This window comes from Mus musculus, chromosome 18 (genome assembly GCF_000001635.26).
Source record: "Mus musculus strain C57BL/6J chromosome 18, GRCm38.p6 C57BL/6J".
NCBI lineage: Eukaryota > Metazoa > Chordata > Mammalia > Rodentia > Muridae > Mus > Mus musculus.
The window spans coordinates 36972108-36995920 of NC_000084.6; the positions used below are offsets into that span (position 1 = coordinate 36972108).

Below are 23813 nucleotides of genomic sequence, written 5' to 3' on the forward strand. Positions count from 1 at the left end.
TCTTGAAAACAACAACAGCAAAAGTGACAATTTGTATAGATAATTATGTCTAGTAACCAGAACATAGCTCACAAAAGTACTATGGCTATATCTGCCAAGTAAAACATTAAAAAATGTATAGAAGGATTTCATTGTCCAGTCTCTGTTTAAAAAAATGAGTCAAAACCCAACCCATGGCTTCAAAATATTGTATAAAAAATAAAGATATATGCCAGGCAGTGGTGGTGCACACCTTTAATCCCAGCCCTTGGATTTCTGAGTTTGAGGCCAGCCTGGTCTACAGAGTGAGTTCCAGGACAGCCAGGGCTACATAGAGAAACTCTGTGTTGACAATATATATATATATTTTTTTTAATGTGACAGTCAGAGAAAACAGTGTTACGAGTCACAAAAAGGTAAGTGAATAAATAAGTAAATCCTAGTGTGGCTGAATGTAACTGTCCACCTATCCCTTTAGTTGAAGGAAATGTTCAGATTAATGGCAAGTTTGGTTAATTAATGGTTATATAATGGAGAAGTTCCTTAGGGAGAATATTGACAATAATCAGTATTTTGGGAAAGAAATAACTTTAAGTAAATGGATGTGCAGCAAAATTCAAGTGAATCTGAAAGCAGGGTGTAATCTATTTGGGCTGCAGGGTACGTTTTGCACAGGAGAGAGTATGAGATGAGACAAAAATATTATAAAGAGAATATCATGAGTAAGTATTAGAATTTCTTTTTTACTCTTCTGTAAAGTCATTTAAAAAGTGCTGAACATTTGAGGCAATGGTATTGAAGGTGTTCATAAAGCCAACCACACGGACTAAGTGAGTCATGAAGGCGTTATAACAAAAGGGTTTGCCGGCGTCAAGCAGAGTGCCAATCATTAAGAAACTGATGTGGGCAAATATCAAAATTATGAGGCATTAAAAACACATGTAATTATTTTACTAGCATCTAGGAACACTGGGGTGAAACATTTAAGAAAACTACACTTGCTAAACTCACTCTCAAAAGTTAAAATATTCAAAGATTTAAAGGATTGTGGAAAATGTAGATTGGTCAGCACCAATATTTAGCTTATGAAATGGGTTTATAGTATGAAGAAAGAAATAACCTACATGATATTGAAGACTGAAAACAAACATGTAATCATAAAATCAAGGTTTTGGGTGGAAAGAGAAAATAAACATGAGAACCATGAACTCCTACAACGGAACATATAACTCTTATAAAGAGAAATTTACAATACTTCTTTCTTAAGAAGCTACTTTAAGACACAATCTTGTCACAAAGATTCCCAGACTTTCTATATCTCTAGTCAATAAAAGTATATGAAATTTGTTTATCACTTTGTCTTCTTGATATTAAAATTATTTACTAGATTTGTCTTAAATTGAAGAGATCCTTTTAGGTTTGTTTGTATATTAAAATAGTGTAGGAAAAAAGATTTTTCTAATACTCAAAGCGAAAATTATGGTCAAAATTAAATATTTAAAAGCTGCTAAGCACTCAAGAATACCATGAAGAAGCACGAGAAACGTTGCTCTACATGTTGACACAAAAGAACAAAATTTCAATTTAGAATATACTTTTCAACGCATAACTGTAAATTTTGCAAATTCTACTTACTACTTGGGCCACATGATGTCGCTCTTAGCCACTAAATGGTGACAAAGCAAGGCCATTCAATTTCCATTAGAAAGATTCCATTGGGCTTCACTCTTCGGTTGCTCCACAATGGCCAGCATCTCGGGACTGGAATGAAGAAATAAAAAACCTCCAGAATTTGGGATAACTGTCGCGAATGAGAATAAAACGTCAGCAATTTGAAATGGTAAACCTGAGAGGATACAACTGGAAGAGCCAACAATTACTCCTGTTCCTGATAATTGTGGCAGCCTGGGAGGCAGGGAGCGGCCAGCTCCACTACTCCGTCCCAGAGGAAGCCAAACACGGCACCTTCGTGGGCCGCATCGCGCAGGACCTGGGGCTGGAGCTGACGGAGCTGGTGCCCCGCCTGTTCAGGGTGGCGTCCAAGGACCGCGGGGACCTTCTGGAGGTAAATCTTCAGAATGGCATTTTGTTTGTGAATTCTCGCATCGACCGGGAGGAACTGTGCGGGCGGAGCGCGGAGTGTAGCATCCACCTGGAGGTGATCGTGGACAGGCCGCTGCAGGTTTTCCACGTGGAGGTGGAGGTGAAGGACATTAATGACAACCCTCCCATGTTTCCAGCGACACAAAAGGCTCTGTTTATCCTGGAGTCCAGACTGCTTGACTCGCGGTTTCCACTAGAGGGCGCGTCAGATGCAGATGTCGGTTCCAATGCTCTGCTGACTTACAGACTGAGCACCAATGAACATTTCTCTCTGGATGTACCGCCCAACCACGAGCAGGTGAAACCTCTTGGGCTGGTTTTGCGGAAACCTTTAGACAGAGAAGAAGCTGCAGAGATTCGCTTATTGCTCACGGCCACCGACGGAGGCAAACCGGAGCTGACAGGCACCGTTCAATTACTCATCACCGTGCTGGATGTCAATGACAATGCTCCAGTTTTTGACAGATCTCTGTATACTGTGAAATTGCCAGAAAACGTTCCAAATGGAACATTGGTAATCAAAGTCAATGCCTCAGATTTGGACGAAGGCGTGAATGGGGACGTTATGTACTCATTTTCTAGTGATGTTTCTTCAGATATAAAATCCAAGTTCCACATGGACACTGTGAGTGGAGAGATTACAGTTATAGGAATTATTGATTTCGAAGAGAGTAAAGCTTACAAGATTCCATTGGAGGCACGTGATAAAGGGTTCCCACAACTGCCTGGACACTGTACCATTCTTGTGGAAGTTGTAGATGCTAATGACAACGCTCCACAGTTGACGGTTAGTTCCTTGTCTCTCCCAGTATCCGAGGACAGTCAACCTGGAAGAGTCGTCACTTTAATTAGCGTATTTGACCGTGATTCCGGTGCCAATGGGCAGGTGACCTGCTCCCTGACTCCTCATATCCCCTTCAAGCTGGTGTCCACATTCAAAAATTACTATTCGCTCGTGCTGGACAGTGCTCTGGACCGAGAGACCATCGCTAACTATGATGTGATTGTGACCGCTCGCGATGGCGGTTCGCCCTCCCTGTGGGCCACGGCCAGCGTGTCCGTGGAGGTGGCTGATGTGAACGACAATGCTCCACTGTTTGCGCAGCCTGAATACACGGTGTTCGTGAAGGAGAACAACCCGCCTGGTGCGCACATCTTTACAGTGTCAGCGATGGATGCTGATGCGCAGGAGAATGCGCTGGTGTCCTACTCGCTGGTGGAACGGAGGGTGGGCGAGCGCTTGCTGTCGAGCTATGTGTCTGTGCACGCGGAGAGCGGCAAGGTGTTCGCTCTGCAGCCTCTGGACCATGAGGAGCTGGAACTGCTGCAGTTCCAGGTGAGCGCGCGGGATGCTGGTGTGCCTGCCCTGGGCAGCAATGTGACTCTGCAGGTGTTTGTACTGGACGAGAACGACAATGCACCTACCCTGCTGGGGCCTTTGGCTAACGGGGTTGGTGGCACAATGAATGAGGTAGTATCAAGAGCTTTGGTGCCTGGTCAGGTTGTGGCGAAAGTCCGGGCCGTAGATGAGGACTCTGGATACAATGCGTGGTTGTCTTTTGAGCTGCAGCCAGTTGCGGGTGGAGTTCGTAGTCCCTTCCGTGTAGGCCTGTACACAGGAGAAATCAGCACGACACGTGCTCTGGAGGAGACAGATGCCTTGCGGCAGTGCTTGTTAGTGTTGGTGAAAGATCACGGAGAACCTTCTCTGACCGCCACAGCCACGGTGTTGCTTTCTCTGGTAGACAGCGGCCAAACACAGAAGGTCTCATCTAAGGTGTCAGCTGGAGCCTCCAGAGTGGATCAGAGGCTGGTGGATGTCAACGTGTACCTGATCATCGCCATCTGCGCGGTGTCCAGCCTGTTGGTGCTCACGCTACTGCTGTACACAGCGCTGCGCTGTTCGGCGACGCCCACCGATGGAGCCTGTGCTCCAGGGAAGCCCATGCTGGTGTGCTCCAGCGCGGTGGGGAGCTGGTCATACTCGCAGCAGAGGCGACAGAGAGTGTGCTCTGGAGAAGGCCCACCCAAGACCGACCTCATGGCCTTCAGCCCCAGCCTACCTCAGGGTCCCAGCTCTACAGATAACGTGAGTCTTAAATATTTTTCTCTTCAGGCGTGCAAAAAATAGTTTAGCTATTTTTCATGATGTAACCTATTAATTGAAACACTAGTGAGGTTGAGGCAGAAAGGTATTTAGCTTTGAGTCCAAGCTGGCTTACACAGGGAGTTTCAGGCCAGTTTGGGTTTCTTTTTCATAAATTTGGTAATTTATGTTGGTCAGTAATATTGATAAAAATTTGCTAAGATGAATAATATCTTTACATTCTTTACCGATTGGATTCCCAAAATTAGGTGTTTGCATATCTAGTGTGTTATTCAATGCCTACACTTCTTAAATAGACGCTGGTTCCCATAGCATGCTAGGCAAGCACTTCTAACGAGTTCCAATGCTTATCCGCCTTTATAAATCTGGCAGTAAACCTTTTAAAAATCCCTTATAAATCTTACAGTAAATTTAAATATATATGCGCACCTAGTACTCCTTCTTTGTATTGTGCACATTCTACCACAACATGGGTTTCAACATTATTGGTTTGATTTCTTTACAAGTTGAATTATCTCAGTTTCTTATTGCCAGAATTTATATTCTCCAACCATATTTGTGTAGCACTTTCTTTTTTTTTAAACCTCATTTGTAGGATTGTACTTACTATGTTTGTAATAATTAGTATTATTTAAAAATATAGTCCTATCAGGACTTAAGTAGTTCTTTTGTTTGGCTCCTTGTTTATATAGGGATAATATTTACATTCAAAACGCAGAACAATTGACTCTAGTGTACAGTGAAAGTTATTCCCAGTTCATACGCTGAAGTGTTTACTTCTCTGAATTCTGGGAGGCTTTGGCTTCTGTTTTGTATTCCAAAACTATGGATACATATGCAACGTGTCTTTCTGTTTTAGAAAAATAATAACACTTAAAAGCCTTCTTTCCTGCATATTTGCACTTCTCTTGCAAGGCATACATCATCTTTTGTCTCTTCATCATGTCAAGTATCTGCATCTTACTTCATAGGTCAGATTTAAACCAAGACTTATTAGTTAAGTTGCTCATCGTGCACATTCACGGTGCACAAGGTAGATCACAAAACTCGTGTTATTTTATTTTTTGAGACAGGGTTTCTCTGTGTATCCCTGACTGTCCTGGAACTTACTCTGTAGACCAGGCTGGCCTCGAACTCAGAAATCCGCCTGCCTCTGTCTCCCAAGTGCTGGGATTAAAGGTGTGCACCACCACTGCTTGGCAACTTGTGTTATCTTTAAAATTTGAAGTATTTGTTTAGTTACCACTGAATGTCAACTTTCAAAGTTGACTAAATTCTATTATATGCTATGAGATGAGTTTTAGAATATTTTGCTCTTTCTCTTTTCAGTATAAATAAAAGCAAATGTGCTCAACTTGTGAGCAAGTCTCATAGGAGATGTAACCATCGAGCCTACCACAAACACACCAAATTCTGATCCTGTTTAAAGAATAGTCCATATGGAGAACATTTGTGGTTTTTATAGTGATAATAATTTTATAGTCTTATTGATTTTAAACTTTTTGTTTTATCTTACATGGATATACCATTTTAAAGCCTTCCTAACAAATTAATAAAAATTAAAATCCATTCATTTTGTGGACACCACAGAAGTTGACAGGAGAACCTCCTTACCACAACATTTATATTCATGAGCTATCATGATTTTTTGTTGGGAGATCATAAACTCTTTCAAGTTTTTCTTTGCTGGCTATGGGATATATTTATTGTTTGTAAAATTCACAGAGATTCTGTAAGTCCATTTTAATAATGTCTTTAATGCTATTTATAGAGATAGTCTTTTGTAAGTAAAATGAGGATAAATTTAATAGTCTCATAGAAAACTCTATTCCTCTATTCTGTTTTATCTTCTTGTCTGTGCATTTTCAGTACACTTAACATCATCTGCAGCTTCTGACATATTCTTATTCCAAGTGCTAAGAAGCAATTAATATTACACAATTACATGTTTATCATATCCCCAAACATTCAGATTTTTAAGAACTCAAGTAAAAAGTCATAGGTTATACTTTAATTTTAGAATTTCAAACTATTCAGTTAGAATTACAGTTACATAAAATTATAACCACTAAAACTTTCAATGTGATGTAATTTTGTAGGTACTCCACAGATTGCAAGGATAGGAATCTATAAGAGAACAACAGATTTCTTTGAAATAATCAGCAGTTTAGTGATAAGGCCACTAGAGGAATTCCAATTAATATACATCTTATTGAATCCAGTTTAAAAAAAATACGAGTTTTTGGAGAATTTACTTCTGTGGTTAACTTTGAGGGTAGCATTTTCATGGGTAAAAATGAAGTAAAAGTTCTTGAACAGAAGGTTTTTAGGAGGATGTGGTGCATTTCTGTAAACTATGATTCACAGTGGAAAGTGGTCAGAGACAAAAGGAGAAGACCTGATGTGAGTCTGAGGTCTTCATACTTGTCCCATAGAAAGCCAGTGTGCTAGAGGCATCGGCACACTCCAGTAGAAGTTATAGTCATAAGTAGAGCATTTGTGATATATGAAATGGGAAGGGTCTTGGGAAACTAAATATTGTATGCAACAGAAAGCCAATAATAAAAATAAGTGTGGGAATATGTCTAAGTAAATTTGGAGAATGGTCAATGGTATAGAAATTGTGATGTTCAAATATTTAGATTTGGTGGTAAGTATTGAAATTTATTTTGGAATTTTTGAGACAGCGTTTCTCTATATGGCCATGACTGTCCTGAGCATGCTGGCCTTAAACTCACAGCAATCCTCCTGCCTCTGCCTCCCTGTTGATAGAATGGAAGGCATGAACCACCATCACTATTTTTGTAGTTATAAGTTTAAACATGCTTCAAAAGATAAACTAGTGTAAAGACACTGACATAGAGAAGAATCTCATTAAGGAAAGAGCAAAAAAGTATGAAGAGGATAAAGTAATAATTTTGGGATTATGCTCACATTTTGGAGCAGAAAAGGATCCAAATCCAACAAAGACCAGAAGTTGAAATACTATTTGGATTTACAATGGCTGAGGAATCTATAAAGGAAAATGTGAAAAGCTCATTTGATACATTATATATATATATTGTTGGAAAAATGTGTCTTAATTTTCCAATATTTTGTAAAAAAATATTTAAAAAATTATGTTCACTGAAAACATCAAGAGTGATTTAACAAGAATTCACAAGAACACATATAAACTTAAGAAAAATTAGAATTATATGTTTATATAGAATAATATATTTCAATAACCAGCTGCCAATGAACAAATTCTTTCACAGACAAGTGTGAAGGGAAGTTTATACTTGTGATATGCATGTCATTATCAGGTCAGAACTCAGAGTAATATTAGGATATCACTGGTAGATCAGTATTTAAAATATCGGGAAGAAACATTTTTACTTATGAAGAGATCTTTCACTGAAACGGAATCTCTGTGTAGCGGAGAGAAGATAAACTTACACGCACTTGTAACACTAAGAATCTACTATTAAATAATAAAAAAGGAAAAGAAAATATTTATATTATGAAAGAACCCAATTATTGCCCAGGTTGTCAAATCTTTGGACTCATTACCTTTTGGAACCACATGATGTCGCTGTCTATCAAGGTCTGCCTCGCTCAGATCTCAAGACTTTCTTGTAGCAGCCTATCTCTTAAAAGCGGAACAATGGCATTTGCCGCTCAACTAGCCGCTCAACTGGATTAAAGGATTTCAGAGGACCAAGAGTTGATCTTTATATCAAGACCAGATTTTCTCAAAGAAACAAAAGGAGTACTTGACATGGTGTTTTCTCGGCGAGGAGGTCCGGATTCCCGGGGTCTGCTGCTTTTGTTTCTCCTGTTCTCAATCTGGGAAGCTGGGAGTGGCCAGCTCCGCTACTCCGTCCCAGAGGAGGCCAAACACGGCACCTTTGTGGGCCGCATCGCGCAGGACCTGGGGCTGGAGCTGACGGAGCTGGTGCCCCGCCTGTTCAGGGTGGCGTCCAAGGACCGCGGGGACCTTCTGGAGGTAAATCTGCAGAATGGCATTTTGTTTGTGAATTCTCGGATCGACCGGGAGGAGCTGTGCGGGCAGAGCGTGGAGTGTAGCATCCACCTGGAGGTGATCGTGGACAGGCCGCTGCAGGTTTTCCACGTGGAGGTGGAGGTGAGAGACATTAACGACAATCCGCCTGTATTCCCGGTAAAAGAACAAAACCTGCATATTTCAGAGTCCAGAATGCTAGACTCTAGGTTTCTGCTAGAGGGCGCATTAGATGCAGACATTGGAGCCAATTCAGTTGTAACCTATAGGCTTGACTCTAATGATTACTTCGCACTAATTGTGAGTTCAAAGAATGAAGAAAGTAAACAGATTGAGCTAGCTTTAAGAAAATCCTTGGACAGAGAGGATGCTCCTGAGCATAAGCTACTGCTGACAGCCACGGATGGAGGCAAACCTGAGCTTACAGGCTCTGTTCAGCTGCTGGTCACTGTGCTGGATGTGAATGATAACGCCCCTACTTTCCAGCACCCTGAGTATGAAGTGAGAATCTTGGAAAACTCAGACAACGGAACGACAGTTATTAGACTGAATGCTTCTGACAAGGACGAAGGGACGAACTCAGCAATTTCGTACTCTTTTAATAGACTGGTGCCACCTAGGATTCTAGAGCAGTTCAGCATAGATGCAAATACAGGAGAAATCATAACTCAAGGAAATTTGGACTTTGAGCAAGTAGATGTCTACAAAATCCGCGTTGATGCGACAGACAAAGGACACCCTCCAATGGTGGGCCATTGCACTGTTTTAGTGAAGATATTGGATGAGAATGACAATGTGCCTCAGATCACATTGACTTCCTTATCCCTGCCTATTTGAGAGGACGCTGCACTGGGTACTGTCATTGCTCTAATTAGCGTGTCGGATCTGGACTCTGGATCCAACGGGCAGGTGACCTGCTCCCTGAGTCCTCATGTCCCCTTCAAGTTGGTGTCCACCTTCAAGAATTACTATTCGCTTGTGTTGGACAGCGCCCTGGACCGAGAGACCACAGCTGACTATCAGGTGGTGGTGACAGCGCGGGACGGGGGTTCTCCTTCTTTGTGGACTACGGCCAGCGTGTCTGTAGAGGTGGCTGACGTGAACGACAATGCTCCTGCATTTGCCCAGCCCGAATACACTGTGTTCGTGAAGGAGAACAACCCTCCTGGCGCGCACATCTTCACGGTGTCAGCGATGGATGCTGATGCGCAGGAGAACGCGCTGGTGTCCTGTTATTAGACGCGTTCTCACGACCGGCCAGGAAAGACGCAACAAACCAGAATCTTCTGCGGCAAAGCTTTATTGCTTACATCTTCAGGAGCCAGAGTGCAAGAAGCAAGAGAGAGAGAAAACGAAAACCCGTCCCTTTTTTAGGAGAGTTATATTTCGCCTAGGACGTGTCACTCCCTGATTGGCTGCAGCCCATCGGCCGAGTTGACGTCACGGGGAAGGCAGAGCACATGGAGTGGAGAACCACCCTCGGCATATGCGCAGTTTATTTGTTTACCACTTAGAACACAGCTGTCAGCGCCATCTTGTAACGGCGAATGTGGGCGCGGCTCCCAACATCTCCCCCTTTCCTTTTAATAAGAGCAAATAGGCCACCCATATTAATGAGAGTGGAGATAGAGGTCAAATCCCCAGTGTGTAGGTAAAGGAGCCATGTACAGGATTAGCTCTTAGGCTCACAGGCTTTTACCCAGAGCAACCCTGACCTGCTCCCGTGTCGTTTTGCCTGGGGGAAGGGAACTAGGACACTGAACCTTCATGAAAGATGACATGTCTCCCTAGAATAGGCTCATATATGCCGCAGAGCCTTTCTACTGCAGTGCTTAGCCGTGCAACTCTCTCGGGCTGCTGAAGCACACTCACTCTATCCCGTGCAATGAGACTAGCCTCATGAGATGTAAGAGCTGAGTGGCCAGCGACCTATTGCCTAAGCATAGATAACCATATATCAGGGGGAGCACCATGTTCTAGAGCTGCAAGCGCCTGGGCAATAACCACCTTGTCTCTCCTAGTTTAGGCCTTAAGCTTACAGACCAATCAAAGAAGCAACACTAATCCACAGCAAAGTGTATCTCCAAATAATATCAATCCCACCCATTCTTTAAAGAAAGAAAATGCTGAGGAGATCCAATTGGGTAATCCTTTGGTCAGGGACAGGTCCAAGCGCGTGGAGTTGACCTGAAGTCTCAATTCCCGAAGGGATCTGTTCAAATTCAGCCATCCAATTCTGTAACATATACTGAAAAAGACTTTTTGACAAATTAGCTGCCCTAGTAAATTTAACATACTGAATGGAAATAACACACAATCCCGGAAACTTTTGTTCACAACCCTGCTGAGTTATTTGTCATAATACATCTAGTTGTATCTGGACAAGATCTATGAGTTGATTAACCAGCATGAGACCTCTCTGTATCTTGACATTAGCTGAGGCCTGTTCATCTATGACTGTAGTCACTGAGGCTGACAAAGTGTTAATGGTGTCAGTCGTCTGGACCTGTCCAGACAGAGCCAAGGCTGTCTGAATTAAGGCCAAACCCAGTTCCCAGTTAGTGGTAAAAAAGCAGGAGAATACTTGAGCATTATACATCACCGTCATTGGGAGTGGAAATGTCGACATTATCCCCCAACGCTGCTCTCTCTTTATTATTGACGCCCTGGACATCACCAAGACGAGGGACATTAGTATTCCCTTGGTCAGTCTGGATTTTTCGGGTGAGTCTTTCTGGTATCCAAAATGGGTTGTCTTCATTCTGTGGGAAAACACAGATAGCTCCCCTGGATCTTATCAAAATAGGATCCGGGCCATACCATTTATTATCAAGGACATTTTTCCATTTAACCATCTCATTGGGCCTATCTGGCTCTGTACAATGACGTTCAGCCGCAGTATGGCCATGAGCATCAATATTTAAAAAATTGAGTGTAAAGAGTGCCAAAGACACAGACACTCTTGGTGCTCGGGGTACAGTCTCCTCAAAAGTTCCCCTCTTCTGTTTTATAAGATAGGCTTTGAGGGTGCGATGCGCACGCTCAACAATACCCTGTCCTTGAGGGTTGTATGGAAGTCCAGTCAGGTGGGTCACGTCCATCTGACGGCAGAACTGCTGGAATTTTTGAGACGTATAAGCTGGTCCATTATCAGTCTTAAGGAGTCTGGGTTTCCCCCAAGCACTCCATGCCTCAAGACAATGTTGAATCACATGTGAGGCTTTTTCTCCAGTTAACGGAGAAGCAAACATGATGCCAGAACATGTGTCAATGGACACATGGAGATATTGAAGTTTTCCAAAGGAAGAAACATGTGTAACATCCATTTGCCAGACCTGTAGAGGTCGAATACCGCGTGGGTTAATTCCCACATGAGGAACTGGCAAGAACTCACAGCAGCTTTGACATTGAGTAACAATGTCACGGGCTTCTTTTCTTGTCAAGGAGAAACGACTGCGTAATGTTTCAGCCGTCACATGAAAATTGTTATGAAAATTTCTTGCAGCCTCTACCGGGGATGATAGGGCAGCAGCCACCACTTTAGTGGCCTTATCTGCCAAATCATTTCCCAGAGCCATGGGGCCAGGTAGGCCTGAATGGGCTCTAACATGAGTAATATAAACAGGAAATCTTCTAGATAACAAAACTAATTGTATTTGCTGAAAAATATTGGCAACTCTACTGGAAGGCTTAATCACTCCAGCCACTTCTAAAAGATTTACTGCATTAACCACATAACAGGAATCTGACACAATATTAAGGGGTTCTAAAAAGGTTTTTAAAACTTCTAAGACCACTAAACATTCTACCACTTGAGGTGAATTTTCATTATATTGTTTGGATACCACTTTACCATTAGCCACATAGGCACCTATGCCAGTTTTTGATCCATCAGTATATACCACAATCCCATTTTTAAGTGGGTTTCTTACTGTTATTTGTGGAAACACAACAGATTGATTTTGGGCAAACTGTAAGATTGGATGCTTTGGATAATGGTTATCTATTTTTCCTGAAAAGGAGGTAACTAAAACTGCCCAATCATTAGATGTGGCTGCCAAGGTTTGAACCTGTGCAGCGGTATAAGGTACAATTAAAAGATATGGACTTCGCCCAAAGTGGGTGATTGCTGCTTTTAGACCTTTAAGGGCAAGCTGTGCAATTGCATCAGGATACCAATCTATTATTTTAGCTGGGGATACGTTTGGATGGATCCACAACAATGGCCCATTCTGCCACAAAACTGCAGTTGGCAATTGTGCTGTCTTAAAGACACACAAACTGAAAGGTTGCGAATCCTCAATACGTTGTAATTGTGCATTCTGTAAGGCCTTTTCCACTTTTTGTAAGGCCTGGTTAGCAGCTAGAGTAAGAGTCCTAGGGGAGGAGATATGAGGATCTCCTTCTAAAATACTAAACAAAGGCCTTAACTCAGCGGAAGGAATCTTTAAAAAAGGTCTAAGCCAATTAATATCTCCCAACAGCTTTTGAAAATCATTTAAGGTATGGAGGTGATCTCTTCTTATCTCTACCTTTTGGGGCACAATCTTATCTGGGGACACCACAGAGCCCAAGAATTGTCCTGTATCAGAAATTTGGACCTTTTCTGTGGCTATCTGTAAACCCCACTGACTTAAAGTTTTAAGTAGAAAAGGATATGCCTTTTGTAGCATGGTAAGGTCTTTATGGCACAGGAGGATGTCATCCATGTAAAGGAGCAAAATTAAAGAGGGGAATTGTTCCCTCACTGGCAAAAGAGCTTCTTGTACATAAAGTTGGCACATTGTAGGACTATTGGACATTCCCTGTGGTAAGACCTTCCATTGATACCTCTTATCAGGTTCCATGTGATTAATAGAGGGGATAGTAAAGGCAAATCTGGGCCTATCTCTTGGACACAAAGGTATAGAAAAGAAACAATCTTTAATATCTATAATAATTAAATTCCAGCCACGTGGTAAGGCGGAAAGTACAGGGAGACCCCTCTGTACTGGGCCAAATAAGTTCATTTGCTCATTAATGGCTCTGAGGTCATGGAGCAGTCTCCACTTTCCTGACTTTTTCTTAATTACAAAAATTGGAGTATTCCAAGGTGAGGTAGATGGTTCAATATGGCCTAGTTTTAATTGTTCCTCTACCAGTTGAATCACAGCTTCTAGTTTTTCAGAGGATAGGTGCCATTGAGGAACCCACACTGGGTCCCCTGTTTTCCATGGTATGGGTCGTGCTGCCCCAATGGCCACTATGGAAAACCCAGACCCTGTCTGTCTTGGTTTCCATTAGGTGAGATGGGCTCTATCCTTCCCTGTTCTTGATGTCCTAACCCTTTTCCTTCTTTATAACCCATCTTTGCCATGATATTTTTTGCTTTAGCTGAATACCCTCCTGATGGGGCGTTTTCATTGGACAAAATAAGGCCCAAATGCTGCATAATATCCCTTCCCCAGAGGTTAACCGGGAGTGGGAGCACATAAGGTATGAATTTCCCTTGCTGTCCTTCAGAGGATTCCCACGTCAAGGCAATGGAGCTTATAGTGGGACATGATTGATAACCTAGGCCCTGTAATGAATGAGATGACTCTGTGGTGGGCCATGCTTTGGGCCACCAATGTGTAGAAATTATACTTTTATCTGCTCCGGTATCAAGGATGCCTTCAAACTCTTTTCCATTGATCTTAAGGCGGAGCTTAGGTCTATCATTTAAAGATACAACCAAATAGGCAGAATCATTTCCTGAGGAGCCCATTTTCTTTATCTCAGGTCCTGCAGATTTCTCCCTGGTATTATCAGGGAGGAGCAGCAGCTGAGCTATCCTATCTCCTTTACTAATAGAAAAAACGCCTTTAGGGCTTGAGCACAGGACCTGTATTTCAGGGGAATGTTGACAATCCATAACTCCAGGGTGGACTACTAAGCCCTGCAAGGTGAGTGAACCCCGGCCGAGAATAAGGCCCATGGTTCCCGGGGGCAAGGATGGTATAGGCTCCACTGGCACCGGCTGAATACTCATTTGAGGCATTAATAGGAAGTCGGAGGCGGCACGCAGGTCCACCCTTGTGGGTCTTCCTGGGTCGCCTCTCTGACTGCTTCCTGGGTCCTGACAAACCGGTTCCCATATCTTTGAGGGCCCTGGGACCGAGGGCCCGATGACCCGTTTTTTGGCACATCAGTTGATTGACTATCAGGTGGGGGAAGAATTCTGCCCTTTATATCCCTCACAGAGCGACACTGGTCAGCTCTATGATAACCCTTGCCACACTTAGAGCAAAGAGTGAGAGTCCCTCCCTGTTTATCTGGAGCTCTGCAATCTTTCTTAAAATGCCCAGGCTTTCCGCAATTAAAACATGTCCTCTGATTATTTCTGCCCATGGAGTGGTTCTGAGATTGGAGGATGGCAGCCGCTAAGCCTGCATTGGTGAGAGGTCCCCCAAGCTCTCGACAGACCCTGAGCCAGTCTTGTAAGCCTTTGTTCTTTCTTGGGGCTATGGCCGCTCGGCACTCCTTTGTGGCTTGCTCATAGATTAGCTGTTCTATCAGAGGCGCAGCTTGCTCTGACTCTCCAAAAATACGCTCTGCTGCCTCTGTCATTCTGGCCACAAAATCTGAGAAGGATTCCTGAGGTCCCTGGATTATCTTTGTTAACTGCCCAGTGGTTTCACCTGCTCGAGAGAGCGCCTTCCAGGCCCTAATAGCCGTGGAAGAAATCTGGGCATAAGCTCCCCAATGGTAGTTTGTTTGATCAGCAGAATAAGCTCCCTGACCCGTTAACAAGTCAAAAGTCCAATCTCTCTGCTCTGGAGTCAAAGCAGCTGCGTTTGCTCGGGCCTGCGCTTGTGCAGTTTCATGCCAAAGAGCTCTCCATTCCATATATTTGCCCATACTAGGGAGAGCGGCTTTTACAACCGTTTGCCAGTCAGCAGGAGTTAGTGCCATGCCGGCGAGCCTGTCTAACTGCACCAAGGTAAAATTAGCATTGGTTCCGTATTTACGGACCGACTCGGCAATTTCTTTAATTTGTAAGTATTCTACCGGAGCGTGGACACGCCCACCCTCGGCTCCTTCAAAGACCGGAAATGCCTGTTGTATTTTCCTTTGTTCCTCTCTGGGAATGAATGAGTCTGCGCACTGCCTCTCTGCGCACTGCCTCTCTGCGCATCTCTCTGCGCATTGCCTCTCTGCGCATCTCTCTGCGCATTGCTGACGCACTACGCAGGGCGGGGACTCCGCATAGGGCGGACCTTGAAGCCGACTGCCCTGAGGCCAATCAGCAAACTGGCCTTCGCCAGCCGCTTTTGGCTTCCTTAACTGATTAGCTAGCACTTTACCTGGCTGGTACCCTTTTTTCTCATAATGAGCTGCTTCTTCCTCCCAGTCTGTTTCTTCAGAGGAGAATTCTTCATCTGCTTCAGAGCTACTAAGAGCTGGCTCCCCGAGCCCATCCAGCGATGAGCACAGGCTCCTTTTCCTAGAGACCTCCGCTAATTGATCTTTCTTCTTTTCCCTTTTTCCTCTTTTTCTTCTAATCTCTCTCCAGGTATTCCTACCTAACCTTAACTTTTCCTCGGGTTCAAGACCCTTGGAAAGGCCTGTATACTTATTTTGTGTACCATATTTTCTCTTTGCTCCTACTCTCTCTCCCCACTTTACTTCTGATAGCTTGTCCTGAATTTCATCTAGAATCCTCCCTGCCTTAACCACTTGATAACATGTGAAAAGGAACAAAAGGGCTTCTAACACTAGAAAAAATTCAAGGCCAAACATATTCCACTTTACTTCTGATAGACTGTCTTGAATTTCCTTAGAAAGTTCAAGGCCAGGCTTACCTCGTAAAGCTGTACTCACTGGTACTCTCGTTCCCCCAGCTGAAAAGTTCTGAATTCATACAGTTGAATCCTTCTTAACAGTCTGCTTTACGGGAACCTTTATTACCGCGACCCGCAGTTCTGGTTCTGGAATGAGGGATCTTCCTTGTACCAGTCCCGAGTTTTTTCTCGTCCCGGAATTCGGCACCAATTGTTATTAGACGCGTTCTCACGACCGGCCAGGAAAGACGCAACAAACCAGAATCTTCTGCGGCAAAGCTTTATTGCTTACATCTTCAGGAGCCAGAGTGCAAGAAGCAAGAGAGAGAGAAAACGAAAACCCGTCCCTTTTTTAGGAGAGTTATATTTCGCCTAGGACGTGTCACTCCCTGATTGGCTGCAGCCCATCGGCCGAGTTGACGTCACGGGGAAGGCAGAGCACATGGAGTGGAGAACCACCCTCGGCATATGCGCAGTTTATTTGTTTACCACTTAGAACACAGCTGTCAGCGCCATCTTGTAACGGCGAATGTGGGCGCGGCTCCCAACAGTGTCCTACTCACTGGTGGAGCGGAGGGTGGGCGAGCGCTTGCTGTCGAGCTATATGTCTGTGCACGCGGAGAGCGGCAAGGTGTTCGCGCTGCAGCCTCTGGACCATGAGGAGCTGGAGCTGCTGCAGTTCCAGGTGAGCGCGCGGGATGCTGGTGTGCCTGCCCTGGGCAGCAATGTGACTCTGCAGGTGTTTGTACTCGATGAGAATGATAATGCTCCTTCCATTCTTTTGGCTGGTACTGAAGGCTTGGGAAGTTTGACCACTGATCTCATACACAGGTCTGTGAGCGTGGGTCAGGTGGTCGCAAAAGTGCGGGCGGTGGACTCAGATTCTGGCTACAATGCATGGTTGTCCTATGAACTGCAACCCTCAGTGGGCCCTCGCAGCCCATTTCGTGTTGGGCTGTACACGGGTGAGATCAGTACAACACGCGCTCTTGATGAGTCCGATCCACCCAGACAGCGCCTGTTGGTATTGGTGAAAGACCATGGTGAGCCAGCTCTGACTTCCACAGCCACCATTCTCCTGTCCCTGGTTGAGAGTAGCCAGGCACCAAAGGCCTCTTCTCAGGCTTCTAGTCGTGCTTCAGTCTCAGAGGCGTCGCTGGTAGATGTCAACGTGTACCTGATCATTGCCATTTGCGCGGTGTCCAGCCTGTTGGTGCTCACCTTACTGCTGTATACAGCGCTGCGCTGCTCCGCGACGCCCACCGATGGAGCCTGTGCTCCGGGGAAGCCCATGCTGGTGTGCTCCAGTGCAGTGGGGAGCTGGTCATACTCACAGCAAAGGCGGCAAAGGGTGTGCTCTGGAGAAGGCCCACCCAAGACCGACCTCATGGCTTTCAGTCCTAGTCTTCCACCGCGTCCAGTATCAGAGGTCATTGGGGAAGGGCAAGATTCAAATGTCGATCATGGCTTTCAAGTAAGTCCTTTTATATTTAGAAATATTTAATTCGAAGAAATTCGTATCTCCTTTCATGGTATTTCATATTTGCACATGCTATTGTCAAAATTCAACATTATTTTAGTTACAATTTTTACTTGGTTTGTTACTTTTGTGTTGTCGTACATTTATTTATTTATTTATCATCTGAGATTCTACATACTCAGGTTGGCCTGATACTCTTGAGGTCAAGGGACATGTCACATACTGGCTATTCATATAGCACAATCTTTGTTGTTCCAAGTTATCAAAAGCAATTTCATATTAGCCTTTGTATGTTGCTTATAGCCTTTGTATGATTTCAGTCTTCCAGAACAGAACTTAGATGACATCCATGGGAATGCCTTCTTCCAAGCATCTAAATTTCATGATTATTCTTTGAGTTTTTAATATATTCTGTGGTATTATTGGAAAGGTATATCTTCCGGTTATGTTACACTAATAAATTTCATGAGGTTAATTTATCATTTTATCTTTTCATTTCATTTCTGTTAGTTTCAAGATGTAACATTTATTACTGTTTTAAACCTTTTAGTCATAAAATGCTGAATAATTCCCTTCTATTTTTTTTGGGGGGGGGAGCAGGGTGTCTTTCATGTATTTCAGTTTTACATAAGCCTCACAATCCTCCTGTTTCAGTCCCCTGAGTGCTGAGATTTGGCAAGTTTCACCATTTCAAGTCTTTCTTTCTTTCTTTCTTTCTTTCTTTCTTTCTTTCTTTCTTTCTATTTATTTATTTATTTATTTATTTATTTATTTATTTTACTGGTACAGAAGCTTTACACTATTTTCAGTAATTTAATAATTTTCTGAACATCCTTGGCTGCTCGATAGCTGTTCTTATTCTGATAAATATCTGTTGAATTTGAATCAGTGACACAGTAAAATCCTGTTGATCTTTTGTGTAGAAGTTGATGTATTTAAAAAAAATAATGTTTCATAGCATGTCCATAGACCCAAGTTTAAAATCTAGCACCTCTCTCCAAAAATTACATTAAATTTACATTTAATATGGTTTAACAAAATAATAAAGACCAAGAATACTGTATGTAGTGATTATATTGTTGTAGATAGATATGTAACTTAGAAATCATTATATAAATACTCAAAATGATAAGGATGTATTAGTTCACACAGAAATATTCTTCTTTTTGGAAGTAAACCTGTTAAAACCCTGAGATACGTTCCTTGTCTTTCAACATTTAAATGCTAGAACTTTTTTTTTCTCCTGTTGCTTCTTGTTTCTGTTCTATTTGCTCTGACATTATATACTTATTAGATGTTGAGCACATTTCTTAGAAGAGAATGGTTATATTTAATGGAAGTGAATTATAGGTTTCTGGAAATCTGAACTCTTATAGCATGTTAGCAATATAATGACACCGCATAATCATTTATAAGTAGATTGTATGTTTTTTTCCCAACTGAAACAAATCAGAAAGCAAGCTTTTTTTTTCTTTTTCTTTTTGTGGTTGGCTTTATATCTTTCATAATTCCTGTCTATACCTATCATCTTATTTGTCTATCAAAGTGCTCTACATAAAATGATTTATTTTAGCTCTCAGCTTCTAAGGACTTTTGGCTTCCTGTATGCCACACAATTTGAACACTGTGCAGCCTCTTCTTTGTGGAAATGACTTTATACTTACTATTTTGTTGACATCTACTTGGCTCTCAGATGTGATTTGATCATATCCTCTTCCTAAATTTTAGCTGTTTTTACAAGTCCTTCATATCATCTAACACTGTATTTGGCACCTAGTCATTTGAATCATTATCAATAATGTCCATCGTTTTAATTTTAGACCCCCCCAAAGGACTAATAATAGATTCATTCATTCAATCAATCAATCAACCATGTTTGAGTGAGAGACTATAACTCAAAAGAGAGTTGTTCTTAATTAGAACCTAGGCAGAAAATAACGGTAAGCAAAAATTTAAAATAGAGCTCTCCCTAAACCCTGAATGAACAATACTGAAGTTGAAATGTACCATGGGATGATACAATAAACGATGTAAGGAGATAAAGAAGAGATTGCTATTCACATAAGACAATAGTTGAAAACAATCATTTTATATAGGTATAAGAATAAAACATGATGGTGGGAACAGGCTATGTAAAAATTAATAAAAAGAAATATATCCTATTTTCTCCCCGCAAAGGTTGTTCAACTCAATTCTATTTTAGAAATACTTTATACATTTACAGTTCATGATATTACTTAAGAAAACGACTTCATCTGCATATATTTGCTGCTATCTTTCATCTGGCATAAAGTTTGTTTTCATCAGTAAATTTCTGGGTGCCTAGCTTTCCTATGCATCCTGACCCACAGAGCAGTCTATTACATCAGGATCAAGCATTTAGGAATGTGGATGATCCTGAGTTACAGAACGAAAGTGCTTTTCGAATTTAACATTTGTGATTATGTAATTGACCATTTAAAATTGTCAATCCATTTTCATCATTATTTTAAAATTTTGTGGACCGTTTTCCCAGACACAAGAGAACTGTACTTATGGCATTTCATAGTTTTCGAAGTCAGTCCTCTAATAATGCCTCTAGAAAAATAAAGGTGGTTTTCTATTTCAACAATGATAAAATTCAGAGAATAAAAAAAAGGTTCAATAGTTCAATGTCTATTTACCGAATATGTACTTACTCTTTGGGCCGCCTGATGTCGCTCTCGGCTGCCTTATTCGTTCTGATTAAAAGACTGGTATAGCACCTTTTTCCGGGAGAAAAGACGCTCCTTTCTTATTTAGTCTGATGAGCAATGGTGAACACGGAAGGGTGGAATTGAGAGAATTAGTGGTCGTTTCTTCATTTGGAGGCAATTTAAGCGAATTGGAAATTCCAAGCTCCTGAGATGCTGTGTTTAGGCGGTGCAGTCCCAGACGACCAGCTTCTAGTGCTTTCGCTTCTGCTCATAGCAGTTTGGGAGGTGGGGAGCGGCCAGCTCCACTACTCTATCCCCGAGGAGGCCAAACACGGCACCTTCGTGGGCCGCATCGCGCAGGATCTTGAACTGCAGCTGCCGGAGCTGGTTCCTGGTCTTTTTCAGTTGGATTCAAAGGGTTTTGGGGACCTTCTGGAGGTAAATCTGCAGAATGGCATTTTGTTTGTGAATTCTCGGATCGACCGGGAGGAACTGTGCGGGCGGAGCGCGGAGTGTAGCATCCACTTGGAGGTGATCGTGGACAGGCCGCTGCAGGTTTTCCACGTGGAGGTAGAGGTGAGGGACATTAATGACAACCCTCCCATGTTTCCAGCGACACAAAAGGCTCTGTTTATTCCGGAGTCCAGACTGCTTGACTCGCGGTTTCCACTAGAGGGCGCGTCAGATGCAGATGTCGGTTCCAATGCTCTGCTGACTTACAGACTGAGCACCAATGAACATTTCTCTCTGGATGTACCGCCCAACCACGAGCAGGTGAAACCCCTTGGGCTCGTTTTGCGGAAACCTTTAGACAGAGAAGAAGCTGCAGAGATTCGCTTATTGCTCACGGCCACCGACGGAGGCAAACCGGAGCTGACAGGCACCGTTCAATTACTCATCACCGTGCTGGATGTCAATGACAATGCACCAGTTTTTGACAGATCTCTGTATACTGTGAAATTGCCAGAAAACGTTCCAAATGGATCATTGGTAATCAAAGTCAATGCCTCAGATTTGGACGAGGGCGTGAATGGGGACGTTATGTACTCATTTTCTAGTGATGTTTCTTCAGATATAAAATCCAAGTTCCACATGGACACTGTGAGTGGAGAGATTACAGTTATAGGAATTATTGATTTCGAAGAGAGTAAAGCTTACAAGATTCCATTAGAGGCACGTGATAAGGGCCTCCCACCACTGATTGGTCATTGCACGGTTCTTGTGGAAGTTGTAGATGCTAACGATAATGCTCCACAGCTCAATGTCAAAACACTCTGGCTCCCTGTTAAAGAAGATGCACAACTGGGGAAAATTATTGCCCTGATCAGTGTGATTGATCTAGACTCAGGTATCAACGGGCAGGTGACCTGCTCCTTGACTAATCATGTCCCCTTCAAGTTGGTGTCCACCTTCAAGAATTACTATTCTCTCGTGCTGGACAGCGCCCTGGACCGAGAGACCATCTCTAACTATGACGTGATTGTGACTGCCCGGGACGGGGGCTCTCCCTCGCTGCTGGCTACAGCCAGCGTGTCCGTGGAGGTGGCTGACGTGAACGACAATGCTCCTGCATTCGCGCAGCCCGAATACACGGTGTTTGTGAAGGAGAACAACCCGCCTGGTGCGCACATCTTCACAGTATCAGCGGTGGATGCTGATGCGCAGGAGAACGCGCTGGTGTCCTACTCACTGGTGGAGCGGAGGGTGGGCGAGCGCTTGCTGTCGAGCTATGTGTCTGTGCACGCGGAGAGCGGCAAGGTGTTCGCGCTGCAGCCTCTGGATCATGAGGAGCTGGAGCTGCTGCAGTTCCAGGTGAGCGCACGGGATGCTGGTGTGCCTGCCCTGGGCAGCAATGTGACTCTGCAGGTGTTTGTGCTGGATGAGAACGACAATGTGCCGATGTTGCTTGGATCTGGGACGGGTGGGTCAGATGGAGTGTTCAATCAGCTGTTGTCTAGGTCCGTGGATCCTGGTCACGTGGTGGCGAAGGTGCGCGCCGTAGATGCAGACTCTGGTTACAATGCTTGGCTGTCTTATGAGCTGCTCTCATGGCCAGGCAGCATGCGCAGCCCATTTCGTGTAGGATTATACACCGGTGAGATCAGCACCACAAGGTCTTTGGATGAAACAGATGGGACTAGACAACGTTTGCTGGTGCTGGTAAAGGACCACGGTGAGCCTCCGCTGACTGCTACAGTCACCGTGCTGGTGTCTCTAGTGGAAAGTGGCCAGGCTCCAAAGACCTCGTCCCGATCCTCTGTGGGTGTTACTGTGCCAGAGCCATCTTTAGTGGATGTCAACGTGTACCTGATCATCGCCATCTGTGCAGTGTCCAGCCTGTTGGTGCTCACGCTGCTGCTGTACACAGCGCTGCGCTGCTCGGCGACACCCACTGGGGGCGCTTGTGGGTCTGGGAAGCCCATGCTGGTGTGCTCCAGCGCTGCGGGGACTTGGTCTTACTCACAGCAGAGAAGGCAGAGGGTGTGCTCTGGAGAGGGCCCACCGAAGACCGACCTCATGGCCTTCAGCCCCGGTCTACCTCCATGTCCTGGATCTGCAGAACCATCTGTTTCTTTGGACTCCTCCGAGAAGGTGAGTTGTTGAACTGCCCTTATTTATATTGTTATTTCAGGAAGATTAAAAAAAAAAACTTCCTTGGTATATTTAAGTACTGTAGAAAATTCTACAATTATATCACTATTTTAAAAATTGCAGATATTTAAATTTGGACAATACTTCTATTTCCATACTCCAATTAGAACAAATCACTGCATATTTTGTAGTGTCAGTTAACTGTCAAAGTAATTTTATTTTAAAACTGTAATGTATCTAATCAAATTGCTAATGATGGATGAGCTTCCATAGCACTTGAAAGCTATTCCTTGTGAAAAACAAAACCAAAATCAACAACAACCATCGACCCAAGCAACAATAAAATCCAAAGCATCCAAGCAAAACAAATAAAAAACAACCAACCAAACAAAAATTCAGTAACTACAAAAGGAAACAAACAAACAAACAAACAAAAATGAACACAAACAAACAGAAAAACCTCTACAATGACTTAGTAGTCATTCAGTGAACATGAATATAAAATTTCATATTCAGCTGTCTTCTGGATGGAGACACATAACCAGGGGATCATTAAAAGCACAAATAAAGAAACAATAAACAAAACATCTCTACTTTTAGAAATGTAATTCTAGGCTGGGCATGGGGTTCACATCTTTACTCCAAGCACAGATGCGGAGGCAGAGGCAGAGAGGCAGGTGTATATTTGTAATTTTAAGGCAGGCTGGTCTACATAAAGAGTATCAGGACGATTGTCTCAAAAAGTAAAAAGCAAAACAAAACAAAATAGCAACAACAACAAAACCAAACAAAAAACAAACCCAAAAGTCATAAACACAGTTCTATCAAAAAGAGTGTAAATACACGTGTAAAAGATATTCCAAAAATTTTCATAAGGTAAATTATAAGAAGATGTCCATTGACAATGCTTTCTATAGTGTTTATGATTCTGGGCTATTCCTTTTGTGATATTACCAAAAAATGCTCTCTTCCAGCAGGTAGTACTTCCTTTTTCTTTCTTTTTGTTTTATGTGTTTTATGTTTTTTCAAGACAGGGTTTCTTTGTGCAGCCCTGGCTGTCTTAGAACTAGCT

The 23813-nt window shown here is 43.1% G+C and overlaps 11 protein-coding genes and 1 pseudogene across 11 annotated transcripts in view; all 12 read left to right on the forward strand.

The window, feature by feature from the left end:
- The window catches only part of Pcdha1 (protocadherin alpha 1), a 257373-nt gene that overhangs the window by 41823 nt on the left and 191737 nt on the right, over window positions 1-23813 (forward strand). The window lies entirely within an intron of this gene.
- Pcdha2 (protocadherin alpha 2) overlaps window positions 1-23813 on the forward strand; it is a 248457-nt gene that overhangs the window by 32903 nt on the left and 191741 nt on the right. The window lies entirely within an intron of this gene.
- The window catches only part of Pcdha3 (protocadherin alpha 3), a 241576-nt gene that overhangs the window by 26020 nt on the left and 191743 nt on the right, over window positions 1-23813 (forward strand). The window lies entirely within an intron of this gene.
- Window positions 1-23813, forward strand: part of Gm37013 (predicted gene, 37013) — an 889226-nt gene that overhangs the window by 19460 nt on the left and 845953 nt on the right. The window lies entirely within an intron of this gene.
- Window positions 1-23813, forward strand: part of Pcdha4 (protocadherin alpha 4) — a 234969-nt gene that overhangs the window by 19419 nt on the left and 191737 nt on the right. The gene's annotated exons all lie outside the window — the stretch shown is intronic.
- Window positions 1-23813, forward strand: part of Pcdha5 (protocadherin alpha 5) — a 227388-nt gene that overhangs the window by 11832 nt on the left and 191743 nt on the right. The window lies entirely within an intron of this gene.
- Window positions 1-23813, forward strand: part of Pcdha6 (protocadherin alpha 6) — a 221273-nt gene that overhangs the window by 4483 nt on the left and 192977 nt on the right. The gene's annotated exons all lie outside the window — the stretch shown is intronic.
- The window catches only part of Gm38666 (predicted gene, 38666), an 874243-nt gene that overhangs the window by 4477 nt on the left and 845953 nt on the right, over window positions 1-23813 (forward strand). The gene's annotated exons all lie outside the window — the stretch shown is intronic.
- Gm38667 (predicted gene, 38667) overlaps window positions 1695-23813 on the forward strand; it is an 868072-nt gene continuing 845953 nt past the window's right edge. Inside the window, exon 1 of the mRNA NM_001301259.1 lies at window positions 1695-4171. Within this exon, the coding sequence (NP_001288188.1) occupies window positions 1790-4171 (2382 nt within the window). The 5' untranslated portion in view covers window positions 1695-1789. The remainder of the gene's footprint in view (window positions 4172-23813) is intronic.
- Window positions 1704-23813, forward strand: part of Pcdha7 (protocadherin alpha 7) — a 213853-nt gene continuing 191743 nt past the window's right edge. The window contains exon 1 of the mRNA NM_009957.2: window positions 1704-4171. Within this exon, the coding sequence (NP_034087.2) occupies window positions 1790-4171 (2382 nt within the window). The 5' untranslated portion in view covers window positions 1704-1789. The remainder of the gene's footprint in view (window positions 4172-23813) is intronic.
- Gm36858 lies at window positions 4187-18163 on the forward strand (annotated as a pseudogene).
- Pcdha8 (protocadherin alpha 8) overlaps window positions 20360-23813 on the forward strand; it is a 195191-nt gene continuing 191737 nt past the window's right edge. Inside the window, exon 1 of the mRNA NM_201243.1 lies at window positions 20360-22741. Coding sequence (NP_957695.1) covers window positions 20360-22741 — 2382 coding nt within the window. The remainder of the gene's footprint in view (window positions 22742-23813) is intronic.